Source organism: Camarhynchus parvulus, chromosome Z (assembly GCF_901933205.1).
Source record: "Camarhynchus parvulus chromosome Z, STF_HiC, whole genome shotgun sequence".
In the NCBI taxonomy this organism is placed as follows: domain Eukaryota; kingdom Metazoa; phylum Chordata; class Aves; order Passeriformes; family Thraupidae; genus Camarhynchus; species Camarhynchus parvulus.
In genome coordinates this window covers 62,473,549-62,497,684 of record NC_044601.1, presented here as the reverse complement: position 1 = coordinate 62,497,684, position 24,136 = coordinate 62,473,549, and the positions used below count along the sequence as shown (strand labels likewise).

General features: G+C 49.0%; 2 protein-coding genes across 6 annotated transcripts in view; one reads left to right on the top strand and one right to left on the bottom strand.

Annotated features, from left to right (window-relative positions):
- UBE2R2 (ubiquitin conjugating enzyme E2 R2) overlaps positions 1–5,046 on the top strand; it is a 54,404-nt gene extending 49,358 nt beyond the window's left edge. Inside the window, exons 4-5 of the mRNA XM_030968439.1 lie at positions 137–271; positions 1,586–5,046. Coding sequence (XP_030824299.1) covers positions 137–271; positions 1,586–1,805 — 355 coding nt within the window. The 3' untranslated portion in view covers positions 1,806–5,046. The remainder of the gene's footprint in view (positions 1–136; positions 272–1,585) is intronic.
- Positions 5,047–8,143: 3,097 nt separating this feature from the next.
- UBAP2 (ubiquitin associated protein 2) overlaps positions 8,144–24,136 on the bottom strand; it is a 91,356-nt gene continuing 75,363 nt past the window's right edge. For all 5 annotated transcript variants that reach the window (XM_030969353.1, XM_030969354.1, XM_030969355.1 and 2 more), the window contains 7 exons: positions 15,254–15,332; positions 13,977–14,191; positions 12,575–12,674; positions 12,386–12,493; positions 10,978–11,045; positions 9,809–10,000; positions 8,144–8,358 (listed from right to left, as the gene is read on the bottom strand). In XM_030969353.1, coding sequence (XP_030825213.1) covers positions 8,263–8,358; positions 9,809–10,000; positions 10,978–11,045; positions 12,386–12,493; positions 12,575–12,674; positions 13,977–14,191; positions 15,254–15,332 — 858 coding nt within the window. In that variant the 3' untranslated portion in view covers positions 8,144–8,262. The remainder of the gene's footprint in view (positions 8,359–9,808; positions 10,001–10,977; positions 11,046–12,385; positions 12,494–12,574; positions 12,675–13,976; positions 14,192–15,253; positions 15,333–24,136) is intronic.

Below are 24,136 nucleotides of genomic sequence, written 5' to 3'. Positions count from 1 at the left end.
CTTATGTTTAAACGCTGTCCTCAGCTTAAGACTTGACTTCAAACAAGTTTATGATGCAAAACCTAAAGAAGTTGTGGGTATCCAGAACCCATGAATGCGTTAGCTCTGACTCTGCTGTTGTGGTTACGTCTTTCAGGACTATCCTACTGAGCGTAATCTCTTTGCTTAATGAGCCCAACACATTCTCCCCAGCCAATGTGGATGCGTCAGTCATGTTCAGGAAATGGAGGGACAGTAAAGGAAAAGACAAGGAGTACGCCGAAATCATAAGGTAAGCTTTGCCAGTTGTGATGCTGGGCTACCAGCATTCTGCTTTGAATCCTATCATACAGGCTGCTTCCAGAATTTGCTGAAACCGGCTTCTCACAGCAGAATGTAATTTAGAAATTAATTTCAGTGTTTTATTCAAAGTCCATGCTTCAGGTCCCTCCAGAATTTTCAGCACACAGAAGCAGTGCAGACTTCTGGGGCAGGAAGATTGGGCTGATTTGTCTTTAAGTTGTTCTTTTTTCAGACTAATCTGTCATGATGCTCTGCAAAACCTATTGGCTACTAGTAAATCCCAGTCTAAGTCTCTGCTTTTCTTTAAGCCCTGCATTGCTTGGGATGTGATGCAAACTGACTGCATGCTACTAATTTCTGTGCTTAATGCATGCATGAATCTTAATCTTGTCCCTCCAATTCAAAGGAGCACCAGCAGGATTTGTCAAGGGCTTGCAGAGCTGGGTTGGATTAGCTGGAGCCACAGCTCAGTCCTGCCCTTGGAGAAGTCCATGGTTCATCAGGAGCTGCAGGGGGATGATGTGAGCGTGGGCCAGGGCTGCTGTGGAGGGACAGCCCAGCCTGGAGCAGGACTGCTGGCAGGAGGCCACATCTGCATTGTCTCTGCCAGCTGGGCAGGCAGGATGTGACCCTGGGTGGGGCCAGTGGGGCTCTGCCTGTGCAGAGAATCCTCCAGCTCCCTCGGATCCAGCAGGGCTGGGTGCACTCCACGCAGGGAATGGCAGACTGACAGGTCCTGGGTGTGTGAGGGGACAGGCTGCCATCTGCTCCTCCTGCTTGGATGCAGCAGCCACACCTGGCTCTGGGTCATGGAAAACACTTGGCTCCTGTGGGCCCCAGGCTGTGTCCTGGGGTGCTGCCATGAGCTCCAGCTGCTCTGACCCTCCAGTGGGAGCTGAGAGCTGCGAAAGGCTTTTGGGAATTGCAGTTTTGAGCATTCTGTGGGAGAGCAGTCAGCGGCAGAGTCAATAAATCACCCTAGGAAATCCCTGACCGTCCCTGCAGTAGCGAATGGAATTTGCTTTGGCCTCTGGCAGGTCTCTAGTGCAGAGCCTGTGGAATAGCTGATTTCATGAGAGCGTGTGTGCTGCAAACCCCCTTGGCGTGCTCCCAGGCCTGAGGCTGCAGGAACCAAATCTGTTTCCCAATCTGCTTCCAAATCTGTTTTTGTGGTGTGTCCTGCAAACCTCAGCTCCCTTCCCCAGCTGCCAAGAGGGCAGGGCAGGGCCTGGAGAGAAGGGTGGGGAGCTGAGCCATGGCACATGGCCCTGCTCACATTCCTGCTGTGTCCTTCTCCCCACAGGAAACAGGTTTTGGCTACCAAAGCTGAGGCAGAGAAGGATGGTGTGAAGGTCCCCACTACACTGGCAGAGTACTGCATCAAAACTAAAGTGCCTTCCAATGACAACAGTTCAGATTTGCTTTACGACGACTTGTACGACGACGACATTGATGATGAAGACGAGGAGGAGGAGGATGCCGACTGTTACGATGATGATGATTCTGGCAACGAGGAGTCGTGACCTGCTCCCTCTATGCCCCTGTACTGCCCTGCCGACTCAGGCCAGAAGGGAGCAGCGGTAACCTAGCAGCAGTCCAGCAAAAAAGTGGGGGGGAGGGGTGTCAAAAAAAAACAAAACAAAACAAAAAAAAAAAACCCAACACAAAACTTTGTCTCCTGCTGTCTCCTGTTGTATGGATCTGTTCGCTCCTTTTTTATGGACCTCTTAGAGACCCTCCACAGAATGTCTGAATTCTTGCATTCTTAACCCTTTCATCACTGTATTACAATTTCTTTTTAAAAAAGAAACTCCCCTTTTCACTTCTCTATGAAATGCTCACAGCAAAACAGGTTTGCTCGTGTTTAGATTCTTGAATTAAATACAGTCTTGCATTGAGATGTTTAATGTATTTAAAGCTGGAACAAACCCATTGGAAGCCGGGTTTTTGGGAGCTCAAAGTGCTGCATTTACTGGGAAGAAAAAAAAATCCCCACAAAGCAAATTGCCAAGGTTTAGCTGCTCCATTTACAATAATAGCGTGTGTACATTCGTTTAGCCTTGTGGTGGTGGCTTTTCCTTTATAAGGTGTGGGGCGGAGAGTGTTAAAGCTACTGTGTGTTGAGCTTGATGGGATGTCACTGAAAGGTACAGTATTCCTTTTCAGCCTACTAAGTTAGGAAATAGCTGGGCCCTGGAGCCCCAGAGGGCACAATCAGCTTTGTCTCTGGAAAAGGCTTGTGATATGAACCTAAAATAAACACTTAACACTTCACATCTGTACAACTGAGCCCTGGGTTGCTTTTTTTTTTTTTCTTTTTTTTTTTTTCCCCAGACTAGGATAGGGTTGAAAAAGTTCAGTTTAGCCATTCTGCTGCGATCTGCTGCCAGCTGCCCCTCTGGAGGGAGGACAGCACATGTGCATGCTGCTGCCCAGAGGGCCACCATTCGTGCTGGACTTACTTTTGGCAGTGGGGCAGAGCAGCAGCCTCCTGCCCGTGCTGGCTGGCAGCCCTTGCTTCCTGCAGCCCCAGCCCTGTGCATCTGGAGCTGCCTCCTTCACTTGTGTAGGTCACCTGCAGGCAGGTGCTGCTCTGTGCAGCCCAGTAAAAACACCTGACCTGCACCTGCTTAGACGTAGGTTTGTCTGCACAGAAAAGGTAATTAACTATATGGGAAATAAAAAGGTTTATGATTTCAAAAAAGACAATCCAAGTGATATAGTGTGAGATCCTAGCTCTCTGATGATGTCTGGAATTCTGCCCACTTTTCATAGGCATTGACTTCCATTCTAATTCTCTACCTAAACATGGAAGCTGAAGTTATGGGGGTTTCAGCTACGCTCAGAAGAGCTCCTAAAAGAGGGGAATTCTGTTTGTTCTCCTCCAGCACTTGCATTTTTATGGAGGCCAATTCTTTACTGTGGTTTTTCAGCAGGGTGGTAAGAGGCAGCAATGACTAGATTTTTTTTTTAAGAGAAGTACTTTGCATGCATTTCCCAGAGGAATCCAGAGAAGAGCCCGCGGTTCCGGCAGAGTTCGGAGCTGGCCGTGGCATGTCCAGTCTGTTCGTGTGTCTGTGTGTCTGTGCAGCGGCGGGCAGTGCTGGGCTCTCCCTGCCTGACTCCCTGGGCACAGCGGTGTGCGCAGCCAGCCCCAGGGCAGAGCAGGCCAGCAGCAGGTTCTGACAGGCTCTCAGCAGTGTGCTTCAGCTGATGCCCCGAGCTCAGCCTCCCGCATGTTTTTGGGAGTCCTCGGCAGAGCTTAGGGCGCTCCGTCGTGGGCAGGGGGATCCTGCATGTTTCTGGCCCAGACCCCTCTTCCTCAGGCGCTCGGCTCCCCCCGTGCAGCGTGCTCGTGTTTGGCTGCGGTGCCCCGAGTTCCCGTCCCGCAGGATCCCTGGATCGGCAGCCGGGCCTGGCGGCCCCGGGAGCAGTTCGGAGGTGCTGGCCCTGCTTGGGCGGGACCCTCGGTCCCCACAGGTACAGAGGCATCACCCTGACCAGAGCCTGCGCTTCCCCGCCGTGTGTCTCAGGGTTTTCCATGGTACGTCCCCAGCTGCGGTCCCTCGGGGTGCTTCGGTGGGAACAGCCTTTGTTCGGGATCCGCTCCGTGGCTGCGTCCCGGGACAAGGCTGAGCAAAAGCTCCGGGGGCGCTGCCCGGACGGGAAGGAGAGGAAGACCCTGGGGGCTCCGCATGAGGCGAGCGAAGCAGATCTGTTCCCAAAGTGTTACTGGGCTGGGGTTTGCAGGGACAGTCCCTGCCCGGCCGTGCATCCCTCTGCCCGAGCGGCGATTCCTTGTGCCCGGCGCTCCCTCGGCCGCCTGCCTTCCTGCTTGCATGTTACCTGGGAAGGCAGCTGCACCCTCCTGAGCTGTCAGCCTTCCTCCAGCAAGGACTTACCCAGCCCCAGCTGCTTTTTGGAGCCTGCAGCGGGGCTCCCCTGCGCTTAGTGACCGCGTGGGGCACCCCCGCTTCACAGCAGCCCTGCGAGGGCAGCGCCAGGGCTGGCAAATGGGCCCCTGATGCTCCCGGCTGCAGGGCTGGACTCGGGGCCGCGCCAGGGCAGGGGAGCCAACCTCCAACTTGCAGGCGGCTGTGGGGGGTGAAGGAGCAGAGTGTAGCAACACTGGCTTTGCTGATGACTTGGTTGGAAATGAGGATACTGCATCTTTCAGGATTTCCCTTGTACTTTTGACCGTCTTCACTGTATACTCTCCAGTGACTTGTATTTCCAAGCTTGGTGTTGTAAGATGCATTATTATGACTCTTCTGTTACCCTTTTTTAATGACAAAAAAGCAACCTCTTTTGAGAGCTCCGACATTAACCAGACTAATTTCTCTTCCCCACTGTCCTGTGCAGTGTCATTGCTTGTTGACTTGCTGGTTTCCTTTTTTTGAAATACAACTGAAGTATGAGGGGATTTTTTTGAAACTATTTAAGAGATATTGCAGAAAAATGTTTACCTGCTCTGTGTATTCTGGGTTTTTCTTAACCCCTTTTCTCCTGTTTCAGTCAATATTAGCGTTTACATTTGCAGCTACATGTCCCTTCAAATGCAGTTTTCAACCATTCTGAAACCAGCAGGGTACACTAGGTTTCTTAGTAGTTTTCTTAGCTGAACTCCCAGATCTTTTCCTTTTTTTCTTCAGTATAATTTACCAGAAAGAATTAACTGATGCATTTTTGTGTTGTCTTCTCCTTCAGTAGTTATATTTTGTCTTTTCTGCACATCTGTCTACTAATAAAAATGTGAAATGAAAACATCTCTGTGCTGTTACTTTCATGTTTGAGCTGGTTGCATTGCATGGGTTCCTCAAAGCTTTGAATAACAGCTGTTCACGAGCTCATTGCTCCTGTGGTATCAGTGGACATATTTATACACCAATATCTATAAATTTATTGCAAAATAATGCTGCAGTTTGACAGCTGCCTGCACCTAAGACTAAAGAACAAACTGATTTAGAGGACTTTGGCAAAAGGCCAGACCTTTGCTGTTATATTTAGTCTCCCTAAGTAGGAAGGGGGAGACCAGTGAGAAGGTGGTCTGTGGATTCATGTGACTGGAGCAGGGATGCAGGACTCGGGCCAGAGCTCCTGGTGCCCTGGCAGGGCAGGAGCACGGAGCTCCTGAAGGGGTTGGACAGGGTGGAGGAGGAGTTTGACCGCTGGGCCAGGGAGCAGCTTTGGCAGAGAAATTTAGGTCACGGCTGCCAGCCCTCCTGAGTGCCAGACCTGCTGGTCCTGCACTGTTCCCTGCAGGCTCGGGAGGGGAGCAGGGTGTTTGCAGTGCCCGGCTGCTGCAGTCGAGCTAAAATTAGTGGGACAAATGTCAGGGAGTTGCACTGGCTGCACTTGATATCGATGGCAGCACAGCAACTGCTGAGTCAAATGTGGCTGGAGCCCAAGTGCTTCTGCTGCACAGCTGAGCTGGAGGGAGGGTGATGGCATTTTGGAGCTGCCTTCCCAAAGCAATCTCCAATCTGTGGAAAGGGACCGGGAGGGATGGTGCTGTCTGGGATCTGGGCTGCTTGTATCTCCTGCCTGACCCTACAGCACTGGGCTGCTCAGAGCTGCCAGCAGCTGCTTCCTCCAGCACCAGCGTGGGACCAAAGGCAGGGCAAGGCCTCCAGCCCACCCTGCCCTGGCTAAGTCTGGAGGGGCAGCAGAGGGGGGTTTTCTTCTTTTCTCCTTGGTGGCCAAGCACAGCCGGGCAACCTTGCCTCTACCATCAGCGTAACAGGGCTTAGAGACTGAAATTGCTGCAGGCAAATCCTGCCAAAGTGACAATGTGGGGGAAGGGAGAAACATTTTGTTGAGTCTCAAAAGGAGGAGAGGAGCCTGCCTGTGGCTGTGTGGGCAGGACCCCAGAGCAGCGAGGAAGGTGTGGGACCCGAGGCTCAGGGGCTGCTGGGGGCTGGCACCATCTCTCCCCTGTTGCCTTTCCCCAGCTCCAGCCTCTTCTGGACTGTGACACGCATGCAAGAACCGAACTACACCTGCGGGGCAGCACTGGATGTCTGTAAACAAGACCTGGAGAGTGAAGGCAGCTCTGGGGCAGTCTGTGTTTTGAAGAAGCTGAATGAGGTGCTGCTGCTGTGAGGGCTCAGCTACTGGTGCAGTCTTGTACAAACTGATGGGCCCCAGCCTGCAGAAACATTTTTGCCCTCCTTGACATTCAGGCCCCAAAGCTGTTGGCAGTGGGACAGCAGCTGAAAAGGGCTTGGAGCAGCTGCTGGAGTTCAACCAGTGTCAAAACCTGAGCCGGGGCAGGGGAATGCCATTGTAGTTCTGCTGCTCAGAGCCTGGGGTAGGCCTAGGTGACAACTGGGTCTCACAGGGCCAGCTGAGAAAGAAAAATGGTTCTCAGGGTAGAAATAGATTTCTTTTTTCTTGTGGATACTAAGAGAATAAAAGCTCCTTGCCTGTTGTGTGCTTCACATTTACCCACTTCCTCTGCTGCATGGGGTCAGGGTGATCAGAAGGGTAAGTCTGGGCAGGAGCCTTCCCTCTCAGGAGTTCTCACACCCCTTCCCTTCCTCCCATGGACCTCGTGAGCAAAGTGTGAGGGCAGAGCTACAGCTGCGCTCTGTCCTTACCAATCCCAGCTGCTCACAGGGACTCGGAGCACCACCCCAGGAGAACCAAAGGCAGAACAGGCTGCTCAAGGCAGCAGGGAGGGTGTAGCCCCAGATCCCATCCCTGCTGTGGGTGCCTGAGAGCTCTCAGCACACAGGTGAACTCACTGTTGTCAGACCCACCTGCTGCTCTTGCCCTCCCAGCCTGGCTGCTGTTGCAGGAGCAGGCAGAAAGGGACAGGCTGTAAAAATAAAACTGCTCCTGGAGCCTTTGAAAATGCAGACAAACGCCAGAGGTATGATCAGATATTTATTAGGTGGAGGAAGGGCTATAAAGAAACGAAACTCCTAGAACATTCACTGCACTGGTGCAGGACAAGAAGGACCAGGAGTTGCCTCCAAGGTTTTTGTTTTAAAAAAAGTGGGGAGGGACAGATGAAGTTTCCATCCAGTAGCTCTGGCTGTCCTGGGAAGGTGGCTCAGGGCAAGAAGAGGTACAAGACACAGCTTATACTTTTATTTAAGAAACCGCTACATAGTTTTTGCCTCTAATGATGCAAAGAAGGTTCCAGGACACACTGAGCCATCCAAAGTCTCTTGCTAGAGAAAAACACCACCAACAAAAAACCCCTGCACAAACAAAAACCAAAACCCTGTCCTTTTTATTATTATTATTATTAAAAAATTGAAAAATTAAAAGTTGAGACTGCAGCTCAAGGCCACAGTGATGAAACTGCCCACAAGAGCTTGTCTTCCACAGCAAGAGGGCGGGAGGGAGGAAATGAAAGAAAGGGGAAGGCCCACAGAACTTTTTTTTTTTTCTTTCTTTTATTTTCCCCCTCTAAAATAACAGGTATATTGGGGGTCGGGGGGTACAATCAAACCAACAGAACACATCTTGATTTAGGTTTTTGGATGGGCAGGTCTCCTTATTTGTCTGAATTTAGAACTGCATTAAATAAATGGGCTCCAGCTCCAAAAAAAAGGGCGCAGTTTGTCTGACAGAGTTACAAAACTCACAGAACTTAAAATACAAAACAAAGAACGATGCCCTGGTGCAGATGGAAAATGAATAATTAGTTTTGCTACAAAGAAAATAAAAGAGGCTGCAAGATGCAGAAAACCACATTTAGGCTCTATTACATTTACAAATACATACATAAATATATTACATATAACAGCAACTCAAAGAGGAAGCAGGCGAGTCACACAGAGCTGGCTGGCTGGCTGCAGTTCTCCCTGCACAGACATTTGGCTGAGCAGTTACTTTTCCCAATAATTCCAAGAATGGGCTTCAGCTTTTATTTTCTTTTTTCTCTTTTCTTTTGTTTTCTCTTTCTTTTTTTTTTTTTTGTTTCTTCCTCCTCTCCTTTCATTCTCTCCCCCCTCCCCAGTTTCGGGTTTAGTTTGTCCAGTATGGAGAAGTGCCATAGGCGGTTTTGGTAGCCTGAGACTTTTGCTGCATGGTGCTGGGTTGGTTGCGTTGGCCAGATCCACCCTAGAAAAGGGAAACAAAGGAGACAGGAGCATCAGCTGCCACAGCACCAGCATTCCCAGGAAGACAAGCCCACCCCAGCATCACCAGGGACAGCCCTGACACCCAGCAGTGCAGCAGTGCTCCCCCCTGAACAGATCTGCTTCTGCCCTGCACCATCTCTGCATCCCATAGTCCAGGCCAAGCATCCATGGGCACACCAAGCAGGAGCTGGGGATTCACCATCCCACTGCCTCCCAAGCACAACAGGCTCAAGCACAAGGGAAGTGAGAAGCAGGGCCAGGCACAGCAAAGGAGCTTTCCCAAGGTGAGCCAGACAAGGATGTGACACATTTGGAGCACAGATTCGTGTCCCATTACTGGACTCTAAAGCTGAGCACTGTTTTTTTCAGGGAACATTTAGTGCTAGGAAAGTAAACACATGTGCAGGTGAAACCGAATCAGAGCTGACATGCAACCTGCAGGGGATGCTCGATTTCCCCCCAGAATCACAGCACAAGGGCTCACATCCTGTCCTCCTGCCCCCCTGACAGGGGACAGCAGCACCTGCCTTGGCTTCACACCCCACAGCAGGATGGGCTCTTCACACAGTCACAGCCTGGCTGAGGATGGTAGGGATCTGTCCAGGTATCTTGTCCAACTCCTTTGCTCAAGCAGGATCACCTAAGAGCCAGCTGCTCAGCATCATTCCCAGACAACTTCAAGGATGGAGACTCCACCAGCTTCCTGGGCAGTGCTTGGTCACCATCCCAGCAAAAACATTTTCTCTGATATTCAGAGGGAACTTCTTGTGTTCCAGTTTGTGCCCCCTGTTCCTGTCACTGGAAAGAACCTGGCTCCATCCCCTTTACATCTGCCCTTTCTGCACATTGCTGAGATCCCCTCTCAGTGCTCTCCAGCCTGAACTGTCCCAGCTCCCCCAGCCTTTCCTCACAGGAGACAGCATCCAGCCCCTCCATCAGTCCTTCCCTGGGCACTCTGGGCTCCCACACATCCATGTCTGTCCCACAGTGGGGAGCCAAGCACTGGACACGATGCTGCAGGTGTGGCCTCACCAGGGCTGAGCAGAGGGCAGGGACCACCTCCCCTCACCTGCTGGCAATGCTGAGCCTGCTGCAGCTCAGGATCCCATTGTCCTTTTCTGCTGGAAGGGCACATGGCTGGATCATGGTCAGTTTGTGTTCACCAGGCCCCCCAGGGCCTTTTCTGCAGAGCTGCTTTCCAGCAGGTGGTTCCTGACCTATATTGGTGCACAGGCCTGCTTTCTCCCCAGGGACAGAAATGGCATTTCCCCTTGCTGAGCTTCAGCTTCCCTCCCCAAGCTGGTCAACAGCCACTGCTGCCAAGGCTGAGCAAAGCAAGCAGCAGAAGGAAACAAACACCCCAAGACCCGGCTGGGAAGCGGAGCAATGTGCCCCTGCGGATGCTGCAGAGGCAGAAGGGGCTGACTCACCTGCCCATCCTGCTGAAGGTGGTGATGCAGCATCTGGGAATGAGGCTGCTGATGTGCAGGGAGGATGTGGAGAAACGGGGCTGGAGCATAGCCCGGGGCAGCACCAGGGTTGAGGGGCCCAGTGGATCCGAGAGCAGAGGGCAGGCTGAAGGGAGGCGGAGTGCCAGCATGGAATCCCTGCTTGTCAAACGTCTGCACAGGGGGCAATGGGCACAGTGTCAGACACTGCTGTTAGCAGACACAGCGAGAGCAGAACAAGAGTGGCCCAAACACACATCACCTGAACCTTTCACCTACCCCACGAGGAAGCCAAGTCACACTGAACACCTGCAAGCACACCAGAGGATGAGTTTCAGCTCCTGTTCTCACCCATATTTCTGCACTAATGGCTCTTGAAATTTTTATTGTCACAGACTTTGTGGGTTTTTTTCCCTGACTTCTTTCCATTCAGAGGGACATGGGATCACAGCAGCTGCCTAATCAGTCCTTCCTCCAGTGAGTGGTCTCAGCCTAGAATTACTCAACCTATCCAGGGCAGCCCAACAAAAACACAGGAAGCTGCAGTAATATTTTCCTCCTGCTGGCCAAAGCTTGACCCCAAAGCATGGAGCTGACAGCTGGCTTCCTACCTGTAAGCATGGATGGCAGCCAGACACCTATTTCCCCTGCTGAGGGTGCAGGGAGGAGCAAAGAGGAGCTGGACATAAGCCCACTGCACAGCACAGCTTGTCAAAGCACCTTCTGCTTTGCCTGGAAAGCTGCACACTGAGCAATGGCCATGGGAGAGCTTGGGACAGGGACCCTTGGGTGTCAGAGGTGGGCACTACTGCCTGTCCCTCTGATGGAAAGCAAACAGCCTCTCAACTCACCTGCTTTGGGGGCTATTTGGACTAAAAATGCTAACACCCATAAGTTCATTTGCACCCAGGACACTGCTGGCATGGTGTAGCGTGGGCAGTGTGCAGCACAGGAAGCACTGAGCCTCTGCCAGCAGCTGCTGTCAGGAGCTGACACCGCAGAAACAGTGGGACAGAGGATGAGGCTTCACTCCAGCAGCAAACAGAGCCAGCGTTAGAGATGCCGTGGCCTGCTGACCCTGAGCCTGGCCAGCCTGGGAGTAGGAGTCATCAGCCTTGGGCCCTGAGGGAGGAGGGTCCAACACTCCTCACCTGAGTCTTGTTATAGACTGAGCCACTGATATCAGGCACACCCGTGTTACTTGAGGTCACAGAAACACCTGGAAAACAGAAATACCACCAAAGGTGAGAATGTCACCCCACCAGCCAGCACAAGCCCAAGATTTGCTCCCAGCACCTCTGGCAGCCTCAGGGGATGCACTGCCCTGCTGGCTCTCCATGATATCAGACCCACAGCACCCCAGAGAGAAACAGAAGAAAGGACTCAGCTTCTTGTTCCCACTGCAAAAGCCCACTGGGATAAATCACAGGTCCACACCCAGCCATTAACACTTGGATTCCAATGCACTTCACCAGGCAGCAGTCGGCTGCACTGACCACTCACTGAAGTCCACTAAAAGCCAGCATTCCCCTAGGATCAGAGGTGCATTTGGCTCTGTTGCAGCATTCAAGAGCTTTCCAGTAGTGCCCTGAGTGATGAGACTCAGCATCTCCTACACATCTGAGCCCCTGTCCTTTCACATCCTACAGAAGAGTGAAGTCTGCAGGGCTCCTCTGCCCTGACAGAATCAGCATCACTGCCTCAGAAACGTTTATTCACAGTTTTACAGAGGGTGGCTCTGATAATTCCATTTGGATCAGAATAAAGCCAGTGGTTGCTCTGTTCGGTCAATCAGAGATCTGGGCTCAAGGGTACTGCTCTAAGCTTTTGTAACCCTCCTTGGACACTGCTGGATTGCTTGGACACTTCCTGGGTTGTTTCTCCACCGAAAAGAGTGTGACCACCTGGTGTTTCAAATGCCCAGCAACTGCTTGGTACTTGCTAGAGAATGAGGATGAACCATATAGTGCTAAGTAGCCCAGTATATACTTCTCAGATCTAACCAGCATGTACCAAATAAAGCTTTTGTATGAGCTGCATAAATTCTTCAGCCTTTATAGTCACAAAGGAAACATTTCCAAGCACGACATGATGTTATGAGTGTGTACAGGCAGCAGCTAGACAGCCCAGAGATGTGTGAAGTGCCCTGCTCCTCTCCAACACGTGGGTGTCTCAGGTGCCTACCAAGAAACTTAGAATTTAGCTATGATTCGGCAGAGAATCATTTCAACAACAGCACTGAACTGCTCAAGTTTCAAAATCACAGCACTGTTGAAGGATCACTATACTCTGCAGCAAAGAAAGCTCTGGCTTAGGAAGCAGCTTACCATTTCTCCCATGTGTAATTGGACCAAGCTGTGCATCAGCCACACAAGTTTTTATATAAAGCTCAGCCATGAGGTTCAGAAGGAACAACTGGGCCATTAGAAAAGCATTTTGTGTATGGGAGATGGAGGAACAGCTTGGATCACGACCCTGTTTAGCACAGGCTGCTGTGTTGACTGGAAGATTGCCCTACTAAATCCCACTCCAGAGGAACCTCCAGTCTCAAAGCGTTACCTTTCCCAGGTCCAGTGCCAGCAGATTTGTTTTGTGCTTGAGATGAGCCACTGTAGCCTCCTTTGCTGTAATCTCCAGCTGCTGTTCCCTGCGTTAAGTCGTCGTAGCCTGCACAAGGGGTGCACAGGGAGGGCGTCAGGGCACGCTCGCGGTGCCGCGCGCTCGCGGGGCAGCGGGGCTGAGCCTTACCTGCACTGTAGCCGTGCTGGCTGTAGCCACTCGCCTGCTGAAAGGGAGTTGAGGCCGTGTTCAGGTTGACTCCGTGCTGTTTAGCAGATGCTGGAGGTACCTGGACAAAGGATGGGAACGAGAAGTGCTGTCAGCTGGAACACAAGCTCCCTCTGCCATCTAGTGGGGAAGGCACCTTCCACCTCGTGTCGGGAATTCAGTCTGGAGTTGGGAGGACTGGGATGGTATGAGACTGCTTACAGCAGTAACTTGCTATAGTGGATTTGTGTCACAGGATTTATCCTAGAGCTCTCCCTCAGAATAGATTGTGTATCTCTTTCGTGTGCTGAATGTAAACAACAAATTTTTACCCACAAACATGAGAACAACCACAGAATCAAATCAACTACAAACATCAATTTCTGCCTGAGGCTATTCATAAAATACTAGCCTACAGGGCCCTAAACAGCCTCACCTACCCTTCTGCCTGGAGCAGCACCTCTTCCCAAATAATCTCCTTCCTCCTGGGACTTCCAGCCCTTCTCTCTGACTTAATGGGGTGTCCTCCATCCAGGCTCTCTCAGTTCACTGACTCAGCTTCGGGTCCCCCCTTGACTCTCCAGGGACTAGTAAGGGCTTTCAGAAACAGCAAGCCCACAAAATGCAGCTGTCAGCTATTTACAGAAACTTGCACAGGGGTCCATGAGCTCTGGCCTTTTAAATCTTTTGTTTTCTTCTGGGTGAGATTGCAGCTATTTTCTCACATTGAATGTTTTTGGAGATCTCCTGCAGACTGGGGAAGCTGACTCTACTCCATTCTAATGAGAATCCACCTAAATACTGACTCCAGCTCTGGAGTCCTCAGTATGAGGAAGCTGTGGACCTGTTGGAGCAGATCCAGAGGAAGTCACAAAGGTGATCAAGAGGATGAGCTCCTCTCTTCTATGAGGAAAGGCTGAGAGTTGGGGCTGTTCATCCTGGAGAAAAGAAGGCTCTGGAGGGACTTTACTACGACCTTTCTACACTTAAAGGAGGCTTATAGGAAAGATGGGAAAAACATTTCACAAGGCCCTGTAGTGACAGGACGAAGGGCAGGTGTTTTAAACTGAAAGGTGGTAGATTTACATATAAAGAAAATAGTCATCACCATAAGGGTGGTGTGGCACTGGCACAGGCTGCCTGGAGAAGATGTGGATGGCCAACATCCCTGGAAGTGTTCAAGGCCAAGTTGGATGGGGCTCTGAGCAACCTAGTCTGGTGAAGGTGTCCCTGCCCTCGGCAGGGGGATTGGAACAATATGGTCTTGGATGATACCTTCCAACCCAAACCTTCCTATAATTCCAAGACATGGAGTGTTTGGGCTGGAGAAAGCAAAACTGGAGAGGCATGCAGGGAGCGTTACAGCTGAGGCTGTCACACTTACAAACATGGTTGGCCCATACTGGAATGCACTGGGAACACCGGGCATCCCAGCATAGTAAGGGAGCCCGGTGTAGCTGTACCCTGGGGGCAGGGTCGGGTTGAGGAAGGGCTGCTGAGTCGTGTGGTGAGTCTGTGTCTGGTTCTGCTGTGGCTGGGCCAGCGTGGTTGCAGGAGCAGGAGAGGCAGTATCTCCACGGCCAAATTTTGTTACATCACCTGTGAAAGAAAGAACTGGTCAGAAAAGCTATCAAAGATACTGCAAAAGTGGAGAATTCAATGGACTTATGTCCTCTGAACAGAAGCAGACAACTACAGAACAGGGCACATCCTACACCTGAAAGCCTGCAGTTGTTTATGGAAAACCCTCACCCAGTCTCTGTTCCTGACAGCCACAGGAATTTTGCCTGTTTGTGGCACAGAACTCCGTGCCATGGCTACTCCACTGATAAAGAGAGATGCCAATACTCACCTATCTCACACGGTCTGAGCAGACTCATTACTATCAGATCATTGCAATAAAACGTGCTAAAAGCAGAAGCATGGTAAATAGCCAGAGAGCCAATGGTTGTTGGGTTAAAGTGTGACTCTCCTGGAGGTTAACCTGTTTAGCTAAGCTTTAGCTTATGGGCTGAAAGCAGGTTAGGATTTACAGGCAGTGATGGGCATATTTTTGCCAATGTCTGTTTATTTGTCAAGCATGACTAGTTAAGATGTCCAGTTCCTCACACCACCAAAGTTCTGAAGACAGTAGCTGAAGGCCAGGAAAGCAAGGCTTGCATCGTGGGCCACCTTATTGAAGAAGCAGGAAGGGAAATTCAGTTATTAACCCAAAAACAGCCTCCCAAGAGAAGTGATAATGAAGCAGAAAATTCACAAACACTCGTACTTCCTGGCAGCCTACAGAGCAGCATGTTCACATGTTTACCAAGGAGGTGACATACATCAAGCCCTTCTACCTCACTCCCAACCAGTATTCCTTTTTGCTGGTTACTAGAAAGTATGACAGCACTTAACACCATCATTATAGGAACTGCAATGCCTGTGGCTACAGTTTTAAGCTGTAATCAACTGGCAGTGGATGAAAACCACTGGTTGAAATCTGGGATGGCATTAATATCATCTTTGCACAATGATAGCTAAAGAGCAAGAGCAGGAACAAAGAAGGGCTTCTTTGACCACAGAAGGGAAAAGCAACTCCTCTCTGAGCAACAGCAGGATGACCTGCACTGAGAAACCAGCATATCTCACTTGCCATCGTCATCTTTAGCTAGCACTCACCTGAGTATGGGTTGTTAGCAAGGCTCCCATCTCTGCCTGTCAAGGTTGCAGGAGCCGGGAATGTAATTCCATAGTAATCCTTGGAAGAGACAACACCATTTATTAATAGTGGAAACTGGAACACAGCTGGACATATCTTATGAACTGCCTACCAGACACAGAAGAAAATTCTAAAAGTAAGAACTAAAGGAGGCTTGACTGGAAGCTGACCTTACATTGTGCAGCAGGGCTGAAAATTTACCTGGATCCTCAAGCTAAAAATAAACCTACTTTATAGACACTTTTTGTGTTATACACAAATATTTAATCTCTTAATGGTAAGTTAAAGGCAATAACTAAGTGATTTCCCACACAGCTCCCAGCTCTGAACTGTCATCTTCCAGTGAGACTGCCTGAAAAAGAACTGAGCATTGTGAGTCAAAGGCCTGGGGTCAGGCCAGGACTGTAATCACAACATAGATGTAAGTCTAAGGGTTTTGCCCTTGTACCATGCCCCGGGTTCTAAAAGTGGAAATGTCAGCTACGAAAACAGCAAAAACATCAAAAGAGAGAGAAAACCAATTACTATTGGATGACTGGAAAATTTATTTAAACTACTTTACAGGAGATCTCAGGTCATAGTCTTCCAAGTGGGGTGTGTATCCCAACCCACTGGATTGCAGGAAGAAAATGGATTTTGTACCTTTCATAAATATAACCAAAGAGAATTTTAAAACAGTGTTTGTTTAACCTTTCTCTCCTTTTTACATTTTTATCTTTGTGTATGTCTTATAATAAATATATTAGTACAGGAGTATATGTATGTAATTCAGAAATAAAAATATACTGAAGGTGAGTGCTCACAATTTTTTTGCTGATAGGGTGCATAAAAAAGGTGGAAACCACTGTCTCAGATCATTCTTCTAAGTCTTCTACAAGAAGATAAGCAATACTAGACAACTTGCACTTTGAAATGACAGGACATGCTAGCAAAACCAAAGCAGTAATTTGACCTCAGTTAGGGAAAAAAAAGGCAAGAAATTTGCCGTTCTCTCTCTGCGTGAACTCCACCTGTGGGTCTGGTAATCTTTTTTTTCCTCCTAATTTTCATGTTCTACTCCTCACCACCTCCAATCCAGAAATAGATAATGCTTTAAGTAGTAATGTACCAATTTCCACACATTTTCAAATACTGAAAAATCCTCCTCTATCATACCCCTCTCTGCAAATGCCATAGTGCCTCAAATGTTTTCTCAGAGTGGACAGCAATCTCTGCCTTGCTCCACTTTTGTGCATCCCTTCCCTGAATCCTACACCTAATCCTCCATCACTGAACACAAAATAATGTGGCAAAGTTTTAATATTGTAGGTGCTTTCTGTAACTTGTAATGGTGCTATTATATGCCATCAACCTTTCCTTGCCTGGTAATTCCCCCCTTAGGAACGCCAGCATGAATCACTTGGCAAAACACAACTAAATTCACATTAGAAGTCTTAGCAGGTTATTAAAAAGTAGCACTCTCACAACCTTCTGATGAAAATGCCACAAAAAGAAGATCTAGAGAAGAGATGCAAACACAGTTCAGCTGATATGAACTGGCACACTAACATTTTCCCCCTATACGAAATGGACAAAATATAATCAAATCTGCATGAGAAGAGGGTGTAAGGGCAGCAGTTATTCTCACTCCACCTCGGGCAGGGGAAAACCACATCAGTACTGAATATCCTACTTGTCAATACACACATTCAAACTAAAAACTCATTAGAAAATACGAGTGCAAGGCAGTTATGTCTGCAGTTCATGCCTGCCCAAAGGAAAATATCAGGGAAGACACTCTGTTCTTCAAACGTCACAGATATCTCCTGACCTACAAAAGGAGAAGCTGCCTAAAACCAAAAGTGAAATATCAGAAATAGGCTCAAAAAGTGAGCAGAAAAGGATGAAAAAAGGGAAAGTGATGAGACAAAATAGATTTAAGTTCCACCCAGCAGCTCATTGGGTACCACACACACCAGCTGACACAATTGTAAGATCTTTGTAACAGATGAACAGAGAAGACAGCATATCCCAATGTAACGTACACCAAAAGAACCCAAACAACAAAAAAATCCACAGTGAGACTTTATGGCAACAGTAGGCATATTACTCGAGTTAAATTTAAAAAAAAATCTCAGGAGAAAATCCCATCTTGCTTTTTCAGCAACCACGGGGATCTCCTGCTGCTGGAAGTTACACAGGAAGCAGTGACGACACACTTGGAACTTTGCCCACTTTCACTTTTCACATTAAGTGGACTGACACACGAAAGAGAAATATTCCCACCTATTCCTGCCCCTAGACGATCTAACACTGATACATTTTCACAAAGAATTCACAATACAATTTAAAAAAACCCCAAAATCCAGAAAGGACAAACATTGCATGAATAGTTGATGAAAAATCATTTGTGACATCTGTGTATTTATTTCTAATTACCAACATACTAAGGGTAATTAACTCTGGACACAGGGGTATGAGAGATGGCTCCAAAAATATCATGCAAGATTTTGCAGGGAGAGGAAAAACTCTTGCACTAGCAAAGCTGCAGGTACCACAGAAAAAATTAAAAAGTATTAAAATATATATACATATACACATATAAACAGAATTTTAAAAGACTGAGAGACTAACAATATTTGTCAATTAAAAATATAAGAAAAGAGTAATTAACATGAAAAATAAACATTATATATTAATAATATTAGAGCATGCGCTAAGAAAAAAAAAAGATGCTGGTACATAGAGAAATTTTTAAATAAACCCCCAAAAAGGGCAACACACAAAACAGATGAAAAGACAATCCTGAAACACATCCCCGGCACAGCCAGTCGGAAAACTTCTGCCACACTTTCGTCTCCTGTAATAGCTCAGTAACCAGGCTTCCGCCTGGCAGCAGCCCAGAGAAAGTGTCAGCTCCCGCTCTCACAGCAGCGTCCCCTCCTGGCCAGTGACAAGCACCAAAGCTCTCAGAAGAAAGCAAACAGAAAGAACCAAAGTGAAAACGGCAAAGGGAAATTATCTAGAGGATGGTGATGAAAGGAAAGCCTGGACACGGGCATATAAAACTGCACAACCAGCAGCACCCCAAGCAAAGCAACCACGACTACCGAGCCAGAGCAGGCTCCTGCACAGTGCCTGAAGCTCCACCATGGCTGGACCTGGATGTGCACAGCCCTGCCAGTGGCACAGTACCCTGGCACTACTGCTCCTCATCGTGGCTCTGGCCACCGGCCTCCCGTGCCACCACCTGCGGACCCACGATCCTGGGAATGCACTCCAGCATCTGCAGGACATGGCTCCAAGAACAACACTGTTCTGCAATCTCCAGAAGCGGCCCTTCTTCCCTGCCACCCTGCTCCACAACAACCTGCAGCCGCACCAAGCCGCCGCCACCGCCCTGCGCATCCTGCAGCACCTCTTCCACACCCTCAGCTCCAACAGCACCCGCCAGCACTGGCCCAGCCAGGCTCGCAACCACCTCCTCAACAAGCTGCAGCACCACATCCACCACCTGGAGCAATGCCTCCCCGACAACGCCACGCCCTTCAAAGGACCACGCAACCCGCTGCTCGCCATCAACAAGTACTTCAGGGACATCCACCTCTTCCTGCACGCCCACAACCACAGCGCCTGCGCCTGGGACCACGTCCGCCTCGAAGCTCTTGTCTGCTTCCAACACGTGGACAGACTCATACGGCGAATGAAGCACCAAGCTGCTCCGGACCCCACTAAACCCACGGATAGCAAACACCCATCCCCAGACAGCACCAGTGCCCACGGATGGAGCGGTGATGGCAGCAGCCCAGGCTGGAATCACCTGGTACCAGTCACACCTCTTCCGACTGGTGAGCTGATAGGGAAAGGGGTATGACTGTGGTAACACTGGGGTCAGTCTGTGGCACAGCCCACATCCAAACTACAGCCACTGGAGCGGAAGAAAGAAGAAATTTCTGTGCTACACTTTCATGGACAGCTGTGAAGCACTGGGGATATGGATAGTACTTATTACCTGTGGAATTACTGCATTCATCCAGACTGTAACCTCACCTGATGAACGGGAAGGGGATCATGGACACTGGGGAACTAGGGTGGGACTCTTATTCCAATCACTTTTTTGTTACAGAACTCGGTTTACTTACTTACTTACTTACTTACTTAATTTATTTATTTATTTATTTATTTATTCTTTTGTTAGAAATAAAGACTTTTTGTAAAAGCAGAAAAGAATGAAAAAGCACAGCTGCAGTCATTGTGCTTCATGCTTATACCTGGCATGCAAAGACACAGACTCCTCAGGCTGCGAGGGGCTCAGTCTCCCTCCTGCAGCCCATCTTGCCAATGCCTCCTGCCTGGGTCGAAGGCTAGACAGCAGACCCTTCTCAGGGAATGCTGGTCCTGCAGCCCCCAGGCATTTCTTACAGCTGCCAGACCATTGGGGCACCCATTTGCCCCAGATGGCATGATGCCTGCCCTGCACATTTCCTCCTCTTCCACCATCATGCTCTCACTTCTAGACCCTCCAATAATGCCAAGACATGAAAGCCACCTCCAAACCACCATCCCACCACAACCATTCTGCAATGTCACAGCACTGCTTTGCAAGAAACAGGGTGGCACAGACAAGGTGCGCCTCAAAGAATCAAGGAGCGATCCATAAAGGTCTGCAGAGATTTGGACAAGGAACAGAACTCCAGTGCTACCAACTCCACCCAAGAAACACCAAAACCCACAGGTGATGTTCAGAACTGCTCAGTGCTCTGCTACAGCCACCACAACTCGTCCAGGATGCTCCTGGCTGTGCTTACATCCCAGTGGCTATGGGGACCTGCTGCAGTACACAGAGCACATTATCCTTGTCCTTCTCCACCCCAACACATCATTAGCAAGCAAAGAGATCCATCACCCAAACGCCCTCACTCAACATGGTCCAACCCAACCATCACAGCATTCCTCAGGAAGGAAACTGCCCATGCATCACCAGCACCAGCTGCTCCTTCACCCTCCAACCATCAACCCAGAAGTATCTCCCCAGGTCAGCAGCTCTGGCCTCCTCCTGCATGGGACAAAGAGGTTGTTTTCTGTGCTCAAGCAACCTCCACCACTGTTTCACTGCAAGGACACTGCTCCGTGCAAACACAAATGATCACTTCCCGTTTAGCTGAGTCAGAAAAGAAGAGGATCAAATTCAGAATCAGAGAATCACTAAGGTTGGAAAAGACCTCCAAGATCACAAGCCCAGCCTTTGACCAAACACCATTAAGCCATATCATGAAGTGCCACATCTACTCAATTTTTGAACACTTACAGGGGTAGTGACTCCACCACTTCCCTAGGGAGCCTGTTCCAATGCTTGACCACTTCTTCAGTGAAGAACTTTTCCCTAATACCCAACCTGGCACAACTTGAAGACATTTTCCTTTCCTATTGCTAGTTGCTGGGAAAAAAAGCTGATTCCCACATGGTTATAACCTTAGATCATTGTAGAGAGCGAGAGAGCGATAAGGTTCCCCTGAGCCTCCTTTTCCCTACACTAAACTCGCCCAGTTCCCTCAGATGCTCCTCATATGACTCACTCTACAGACCCTTCCCCAGTTCTGTTTCCTTCTCTGGACACACTCCAGCCCCCCTGGTGTCCTTCTTGCTGTGAGCAAACGAAGCTGAGCACAGATTCCAGGAGTGCCTCAGCCGTGCCCCCAGCACAGGGGGATGGGCCCTGCCCTGCTCCTGCAGGCCCCTCCATGGCTGACACAGGCCCGGTGCCTTTGGCCTCCTTGGCCCCCTGGGCACCCCCAACTCGTGTCCAGCCACTGGAAACCAGCACCCCCAGGCCCTTTCCCACTCAGCAGCTTTCCAGCCACGCTGTCCCAGCCTGGAGCTGCAGGGGTTGCTGTGACCCAGGGACAGGACCCAGCACTTGGCCTGGTTGAACCTCACACAATTGGCCCTGGCCCATGGATCCAGCCTGTGCAGATCCCTCTGCAGAGCCCCCCTGCCCTCCAGCAGATCAGCACTCACACCCAACCTGGCTTTGTCTCCAAGTGACTAAAGGAGCTCTTGATTCCCTCACTCAGATCATCAATAAAGATAAAAAACAGCACAGTGCAGAGCCCCCAGTACAGAGCCCTGGGGGACACCGCTAGTGACCAGCTGCCTGCTGCAAGTGATTCCATTCACCAGCACTCTCTCGGCCAGGCCAGCAGCCAGTTTTAACTCAGAGAACAGAGCATCTAAGCCACAAGCAGCTGGTGTCTCCAGGAGAATTCCATGGGATACAGTGTCAAAGACTTCTCTAAAGTCCAGGAAGTCAGCATCCCCAGACTTTCCCTCATCCACTAAGAGAGTCACTGTGTTATAGAAGGACATTGGGTCAGGCAGTAATGCCTTTCACAAACCCATGCTGGCTGGGCCTGATCCGCTGAACCTTCTGTAGGTGCTGTGTGATGGGCACTCAAGAACACCTCCATGGCTTCCCCAGCACTGAGGTCAGGCTGACAGGCCAAAAGCTTCATGGATTCTACTTCTGACCCTTCCTGAAGACAAGCATTACACTAGCCACACTCCAGGTGCCTGGAGCCTCCTTGATTACCCAGGACTGCTGTAAATTATGGGGAGTGGCTTGGTGAGCTTTCCACCAGCTCTCTTATACATTCAGGTACACAGCAGGACCAGGACCCCTCAAGATGACTTGTACCACTGTCCTCCGGATGCTCATATCCAGAAGTACCCTGTGATGTCAGGAATGAGGACCTCATTGGTTCTGTCTTCTCTGAGGCAGCTGAAGGAACTAAACCACTCTACGACAAAAACAGGAGTGGTGGTGATGACACCAGCTGGAATACAGGGAATTCCAACACGAAAGAAGAAATGCATTTGTATTATTTTTTTTATTCAGGTGATACAACACCAGAATAGGGATTAGAGAATCTGAGTGATATCTGTTCCTGAGGTCATATCTAAAAGTATCACTGGATAAGGCCATGAGCAGGCTCTTCTGATACCACCTCCACTCAGCATCACACTGCGCTTGGGATATCCAGGGCAAAAAAAAAGCCAATTAAAATGAATTTTTAAAAATGTTTTATTGTTCAAAAGCAACAGCTTAGAGGAGACTTCTTAAACTCCATCACAATGGAAGTCAAACTATGAAAGGGAAGAAAGACACTGCAGAAGCTTCATCAACATTCAGTGCCCAGGTGCTTAGACCCAGAGCCACCTCCTCAACTTAATGACTTGACAAACTCCTGAGGTTCCTGAGAAATAAACTATTTAACAACTGTATCAAAGGCTAAAAAGAAAGAATTTATTCATATGAATACAAAGAAAACAACCATATGGTAGGTAAAACCCCAGAAAAACTTAATGGAGAATTTAAAAAAGCCTTGGTAAGTGTCCCAGGCAGAATGGAAGCTTTGGACAACATTTATCAGGGAAGTCTTCCCACTGAGTGTCAGAAAGTATCTCCTTGCTGGCTAAACTCCTTCTCAGAGAAGTTTGAAAGCAGTTTAATACAATCCTAGTCCCACACTGGGTAAATGGTTAATTTCTAAATAATTATATAAGTGTAATTGAGCCTTTATACAAACTTGACGCGTAAGATTGTGGACATATATATTTAAACATTTATAAAAGAAACATATTTATATGGCAAAAACAAATGATTAAAATTTATCATGAAAATAAACAAAGAATTTTAATCAGAATTATCTGTGACACATTATAGAGAGTTGCAACTACTTGTAGAGTGCTCTACTACACCAATCCTTCAAAAGCTAGCTTAATAATAAGCTAGAGAACAATGCAATTAACCCAATGACTACTGTTCAGCCTCAAGCGATAACCAACAGATGTGCCCCCACTTAAGGAACGAATATCCATGCACAATAGTAGAAGGTCTGTGCTGAAAAACCCTACAGTGAAGGTGTGAAACTGCAATTTTACAGAATAAATGATTGACACTATAGCATTAAAAGCTGAGACAGCTCAATCAGCTCAGGAACTTATTAGAATTTAATCAGTTAGTCCTTAGTAACTTATCAGTACCACAACTTCCTTTTTTTTTCACCACGATTAAGTTGGCATGTAACGACCAATGCAATTATAAGTAAGGAAACAATATTTTAAAAATGTTCAAAATATTTGACTATAGAGGAGTTGAGTGAGATTGATTTCAGCACTATTCAAAAGAAAAAACTCTGTTACTTCCCCTGCCAAACATCACACATACAATTAAAAAAAAAGGAAAGCCCAAGATACCATGCTGCAACTCATGCAGACTGTCCTGTTCAGGGCAAGAAGGGAAATTCAGCGAAACACAAGAGGAATACGAGATGAATGCACAGAGAAAGGAAAACCACAAAAAACCCACAATATCATAGCAAAAAAATGATACGGCACTAATGTAGGCCTTCATTCTCCCACAATCAACAGAAAAAACACCACACCCACAGACAAAAAGAGAATTACAAACCATCCCAAGCCATAGACAGCTAAACAACACACTGCCCCAAAACCACGAAAGCCAACAGCACAGACAGAAACCATGGAGGGAAACTCCGGGCAATTGGAAAGCGATGAAGGGAAAGCTGCCTTGCGTACAAAGGCGCGCACCCGGGGGCACCCCAAGCACAGCCACCGGCAGCACCAGCCAGCCTCACCAGGCTCCTCCTGCCCAGCAGCGCCCCACAGCACCCACAGACTCACCATGGCTGCGCCCACAGCCACACCGCCACGCCTGCCGCACGCCGCCCCGGCGCTCCTGCTCCTCCTCACCGCTCTGGCCAGCAGCCTGGCCTGCCAACACCTCTGGACACACGAGGACACCTTCCCCGGCGACGCTCTCCGCCTCCTCCAGGACGTGGCTG